The 6786-nt window shown below is 34.6% G+C and overlaps 1 protein-coding gene across 1 annotated transcript; it reads left to right on the forward strand.

Annotated features, from left to right (window-relative positions):
• The first annotated feature begins 483 nt into the window (after nt 1-483).
• LOC127858306 (C3a anaphylatoxin chemotactic receptor-like) lies at nt 484-6142 on the forward strand. Its single transcript, XM_052395324.1, has 3 exons — nt 484-727; nt 4547-4598; nt 4742-6142. The coding sequence occupies exon 3, from the start codon at nt 4784-4786 to the stop codon at nt 5945-5947; it is 1164 nt and encodes a 387-aa protein (XP_052251284.1). The 5' UTR covers nt 484-727; nt 4547-4598; nt 4742-4783; the 3' UTR covers nt 5948-6142.
• The last annotated feature ends 644 nt before the right edge of the window (nt 6143-6786 follow it).

Below are 6786 nucleotides of genomic sequence, written 5' to 3' on the forward strand. Positions count from 1 at the left end.
TAATTTCATACGGCTCTTCGTCCGGCGTCGTGCTGAAACCTTTACATAGGCTCTAAAATCAAAGTGCTTTCACCTACAATTTTGAAACTTCAAATGTAGCTGCATCTTGATGAGTTATACACACCAAACATTTTAGGTTCACTAGGTCAAAGGTCAAGGTCACTGTGACCTCTTTAAAAAAAATCTTAATTCTTCTGACAAGCTTTCATTTAGTCAATACTGCATCCACAGTCGAGCGTTGGCACCTGCTATGCGGTGCTCTTGTTTATTATTCTAGTACAAGCCTTGTTTTTTTGTGGGTGAATACGAATATAAACGGATGTTTACCGTAAACAAACGTATTTGAACATGTTATTGTATACTTTATTCGAGGATACAGTTCGAGATCTCACGAACGTATTCCGCTTTTAATGTACTTAGACCATTATCTTTATTGCAAACGGATCTTTAATGACAATGAATAAGTGAGTTATAGTCTGTCATTTCAATGTTGCGGGGATCATCGCAACGTATTGGATACCTCGTATTTTTACATATTTGATAAGTTATTTATTTTCTTTACACAAATTATTTAAAATTAAGAAGTTTAGCATTGTTGGTAAATTTAGAGGTGCATATATTATATATAAACATAAACTGTGTGCATAAATTCCGTCGTTGGATGCTGTCAATTGTCGAAACGCACGTTTTATTGAGTGACAGTGGACATTAAAGGGACATACCGGCGGTAAGAGCTATTATATAGTATTGGTTAAATTTTCATTTAACGATTATAACTATGTTGACCAGAACTGCAATACATATATATATTGTATGTGTAAAAGAATAATTTATATGATGAACTCATTCCTCTTATTTTAAAAATGGAGCTTGGTTTTAGTGTGCTTTCTCTTAAGTGTGTTTACATTTTGGACGCCTTTCCTCGCAAATGCTAAAAGTGGAAAGTTTAATTCGCTCATATTTCCTTTACCTCCATAAAGAGAAGGCATGGGGCAAATTTAAACAAAACGTATGTCTCTCTATTCGGCCATGGACTATCTTTATCAATACATATGAGCCGCGTTCTGAGAAAACTGTACAGTCCGCACTGGCTAATCAGGGACGGCACTTTCCGCTTTTATGGCATTTTTAGTTTCGAGAAGTCCCTCCGTACCGAATATCAAGTTTAGGCGGAAAGTGTCGTCCCTGATTAGCCAGTGCAGACTGCACGGGATAATCTGGGATGACACTTTACGCACACGCATTAAGCCCAGTTTTCTCAGAACGCGGCTCATATAAATAACGGCACAATGTGTAAGCTGCATTCATGTTGACGTTTTTGTTACTAACACTTACGGTCACGGATGTAACATTGAATCTGACGCATGATAAAGCTAAACCAACTATTTCCGATCATGCAAACACTTGAAGTGAAACATTTAAGCAAAAGTAAGAAGCATTGGTTTTTAGAGATGAGCATGCATTTGCCATTTGTTTTAGTGGTCATGTTAATCTGAATCCAATTGTAATTGGCTCAAATGATGGCAGAACAGTTGATTCCGAGTAATTAGACCTACCTACATATACTGACTTATAAAACAACTTGTAAACGTCAGTAAACGTGATACATTTGTTTTATATCAAGCCGCGTTACATCAGACATATATCAGTGTAGTGGTATGAAAAAGTTAGATATGGGAAGGACGTTGCAAAAAACACTAATGAAACGTAAGTAATAACAAACTAAAATATCAACACATAAATTACGATTCATAGAATTACAACACGCTTAGTACATTCAAATAACAGTATCATAAAGTTCAATAAGGTATCATGCCATTATTTGCATAAAACATAATACGGGCCTAATTTTTGAAAAACCTTTCTACTTAACCAGTAATACATAGAGGATATTTGTTGGATTCGATGGGATATCGATCTTATTTCGCGATTGATCATATTAAATAATATTGTCACGAGTGGCGCAGCCACGAGTGAAAATATGTATTTTTTATGATCACGAGTGAATTAAAATAGATATTCCATCGAATCCAACACATTTTCATTTTATTTTATGCTTTCTGCACCGCTTATTTACATCGCAAAAGAGTTTAACTGGATAATTTCGCTGGATTTATGACGTCATTTCGTCGAAAAAAATGACGTCATTTCACAGTAAAACAGTGAAAAATATCGTTATTTTTCACTGCTATGTTTCACTGTTGAAAACAGTGAAATACCAGTATTATTTCACTGATATTAAATAAACCACCGGAAAGCATAAAATAGAAATAAATATTTTATTTAAACTAGAAGTGGCGCGGCAGAGGCCGACGCGTATCCCCACGCTGCATAGATGTTACATTAAAAGGCAATTTTGGGTAAGCAAGGTCTATGTTGGTGGGGCCCCGTGGTTGGTAATGTGGACATGGATGGTCGAAAAAGACCGTGTTGTCATAAGAGATGTTCAGTTTTAATTTGAAGTCAAGTGCTGAATAAATGAAGAAGTTAAAAAATTTGGTACGATAAAAAATTGGGTACGAGAAAAAAAATGGTAAAAAAATGGGTACGAACAAATTTGGGTACGAAAAACAAATGGGTACATTTGGGTACGAAAAAATTTGGGTACGAAAAAACATTTGAGTTAGAAACAAAATTTGGTACGAAAAAAAAATTGGGTACGAAAAAACTTGGGTACAAAAACAATTGGGTACAAAAAATGTAAACGAAAAAAATTGGGTACGAAAAATATTGGGTAGGAAAAAAAAATTGGGTGCGAAAAAAATTGGATACGAAAAAAAATGGTATCGACAAAATTTGGGTACGACAAAAAATTTGGGTACGTAAACAATTGGGTATGAAAAAAATTGGATACAAAAAAATTTGGGTACGAAAAATATTTAGGTTCGAAAAAAAATCTGGGTACAAAAAGAAATTTGGGTACGAAAAAAAATTGGGTCCAAAAAAAATTGGGTACGACAAATTTTGGATACGAAAAAAATGTGGGTACGAAAAAAAATGGGTACGAAAAAAATGGGTACAAAAAATGTTGGGTACGAAAGAAAATGGGCGTGAGGGGAAGTAGTACCCGTGGACCTCTTGATAAATTTGAAAGAGGACGGGAACCAAGCTGCCTTTACCTTTATCAATGACCCTGTGGTGGGTAATGTGGACATGGATGTTCGAGATAGACCGTGTTGTCATAAGGGATGTAGATATAAGGGATACATTTGAAAGAGGACGGGAACCAAGCTGCCTTTACCTTTATCAATGGCCCTGGGGTGGGTAATGTGGACATGGATGTTCGAGATTGACCTTGGAATTTTGATCTGACCCTGGGTCAAAAGTTATAATCATGTGCGTCGCATGTTGTTAGTAAAAACATTTTTTAACCATCTTATCCATTTATTGACCCATAACTTTTGATCCAGGGGTCAGATCAAATTCCATCGGCGTCACCGTCGCTCATATGCTCATAGCTACCATGTGTGTAAGTTTCAAGATTCTAGTGCTAATAGTGTAGGACGATATAGTGGCCGAACGGACGGACAGAAAGATGGAGACCAATACAATATCCCCACGCTATTAAAAGCATGGGGATAATTAAAAGGGCGGGGATAATAAGCATTTACAATATTCATTGCTGTTCTCATTATATGTCATTGCAATTCTCTGACTGATCAATGAGACATAAATAAGCATGCATTATTAACACGAAGACTTTACTACGATTGTTTAATATATAAAAGATTTAAAACACTAAATACTTGTATACCATCATTCGACAAGTAATGATTGGTGGCATTTTGCATATGAGACGTGCTCTGTGATAAGGGGGTTAAATGCATGTGCGAAAAGTGTCGTCTAGATTAGCCTGTGCAATCCGCACAAGCAAATCAGGGACGACACTTTCCGCTTAAACTTGATTTTTGATAAGAAGGTACTCTCTTTAAACGACAAATGTCATTAACGCGGAAAGTGTCGTCGCCTGTGCGGACTGCACGGCCCATATATATATTAAGCAATGTACCCTGTACCAAATACATGTGTACATGCATTTATAGGTACACAGCTGCGAATATTTTTTAAAGTTAAAAAAAACATGCACAAATATCTCATTATCTCACAGTTTTATATATTAAAAATGTCAAGCATTAGTAGATGATTATTCATTTAATATGAGCTCATTGGTTTTTGAAATAGTACCATTATGTTAAAAATATTGACATATGTGTATATATTATAAACCAAATTATGTACTGTAATGAACGTTTATTACAGCGTCTATAAAATTCTGATAAATCAATTGTAAATGTCAGAATGAAAACCAGTACTTATAGTGTTAACTGTATTCACAATAGACACGGTAAAGAGATTATTCATTTTTGTGAACACAATATTAATCTGAACGAAAACGAAAAACATACTTATATTCAATTGGACCATAGAAACTAAGTATGTTTTAGTATAAAAAAATATTTATAAATGTTTTCAATGCTAAGCATTGTAGGTTAACACATCAGTATGTGAACTTATATGCCTTTAATTTACCACGTTCGCTTTTCAGAAGTCATATTGGATTCAGCTACATTGTCGCTTTATAAAGGACATTTTTCAAGGTGAGCATATTAGTGCATTACCACCAATTAAAGATAGTTTCTTTTTTTTAAATATTTGCTGCTTAAGATTTATGTTTTACTTTCATCGCATTTTAAGTTAGTTTTTTTTCCTGAAATATTATTGTTTACTTTATACATTTTAGGTCAACATTGAAGTCCTTTCACGATCAAATAACAGGGACGAAATGCCTGCCGAAGAAAACGTCAGCAATTCATTTTTACTGGATCAAATAAATTCGGAAGTAGTTTCACTGTTGACACCTGTGATCATTTATCTTAGCGTGTTGATGTTCTTTGGTCTCATAGGCAACATGCTCGTCCTCTTTTATTATGGGCGTCAGACAAAGCGCTCCAGACATGCGATATTTATTTGCACACTTGCTTTTATTGACTTGGCAAGCTGTGCATTGTCAATTCCAGCTAATTTTCTGGACATACGGTTTTACTACACGTATACTAACATTCCTCTTTGCAAGGTTCTTTGTTTTGTAAATTACCTGACCACAACGGGTAGTGCGTTTACAATATTTGCAATAGCTGTAGACCGCTTTAGACGAATATGTCGACCTTTGAAGCAACAATGGGGCTTAAAACAATGCAAACTACTATGTGGTAGTTCATTTCTGCTTGCCCTGATATATTCTTGGCCGGTATTAATCTTTTATACATCGGTCGAAGAAGATTTAAAAGCGTCAAATGGTAAAATTGTGAAAGGACACGACTGTAGGAATATAACTGCCAGAAATTACAAAACCTATTACAAAGTTTTCAATTTCCTTTATCTGATAACATTTATTATTTGTTATGGGGTTATTGTTGTGGTTTATTCTCGTGTTGGAAAGTCACTTTATCGACATAAAAGAAACCTTCAGAATTTCAGAATGAGTTCAAAGAAACGTTGCATGAAACGCACAGCATTAGATAAAACTCAAACGCCCAGATATGACAATAGTGATGTAAAAAACGATGCCACTTGTGAAGGAAAGGCTCAAACAAACGACATGAAGGAAACTGAAGACGGATTGAACACAGTGTCTTTTAAATACACCTTGATCATGTTAGTGATTGCGGCAGTGTATCTTATCAGCCTTTTACCGTTTTTCATCATAGTCATACTTAACGCGTTTCTCAAAATGAAGGATTCAGCTCAGGGAGGAGCACTTGTTGCATACAAGATTGGAGAACGCTCCCAATATCTTCCATGTGCCGCCAATGCAATCATTTACGGATTTCTCAATGCACAATTTCGAAAGTATTACAGATCAGAGCTGCTTCTGTGTAATAGATGCAAAGTATCTAACGATAATTTATTATCTAGCTCCGATACAACGGTTACAACGAAATTGTAGGCTATTAATTATGCAACAATACATTTTAATACTACATATGTTCACTGGCATACATTTTGATGAATTTGACAATTTTTATTTAATTAAATACAATTTCTTTTTTAAGAGCTGCAATTAACGTTTTTGCTATTTACTTATTATGTAAAAAAATACACTATAGAATAATTTTACTCATATATGCTTCCCTTTGGTTTGACAGTGACCTTATTTATTTATGTATGTTTCTGTACTAAGTTGTTAATATGATGTATGTTAATATGCATATCAATAAACACAATGTAAACTGCTTTATATTATCTTAATATGTGGCTATGGCTGCATAAAATAAGACGTAAGTGTTTGTTTATATGGCCATGTTAATTTTAACCTGCTACCAAAGCTGACAAAGGCGATAAGTATGCAACAAATGAAATAAGAAAGCAAACCCCTGGATTTAATTGTGAATAAATCTTTAAATAAAAAATAAGTTATTAACCAACTGCTTTACTTGAATCCGCAATATTTTTTTTCAATTCACTGAGTAGTTCGTTTCGAACTACGTTCGAACTACTTATTCGTTTCGAATAAACGGACTCGAGAGCGTTTATATAAGCCTTAGGCTTTCGATGCAATCGAGCTAAAATAAATAGGTTTAAACTAAACTAAATCAATCAGATATGATTTTTGAGAGAAACTTTTCAGTCTTCAATGTGTCTGTCATCTTGGTTTGGCAAGTTTAAAAACGTGCCCTCTAGTTTTAGGTGTGCTAAAAGAGAAAAAGCGCTAACATTGTTTACCATCTAGTTAGTTAAAGATTTTAAAACACTGTATAATAGCTCCTCTTCTACGTCTGTGGGAAA

This window comes from Dreissena polymorpha, chromosome 14 (genome assembly GCF_020536995.1).
Source record: "Dreissena polymorpha isolate Duluth1 chromosome 14, UMN_Dpol_1.0, whole genome shotgun sequence".
Lineage (NCBI taxonomy): Eukaryota > Metazoa > Mollusca > Bivalvia > Myida > Dreissenidae > Dreissena > Dreissena polymorpha.

What these genes read in the sequence shown, in the direction of transcription:
- LOC127858306 (XM_052395324.1), top strand. Translation starts at nt 4,784, where the DNA reads ATGCCTGCCGAAGAAAACGTCAGCAATTCATTTTTACTGGATCAAATA.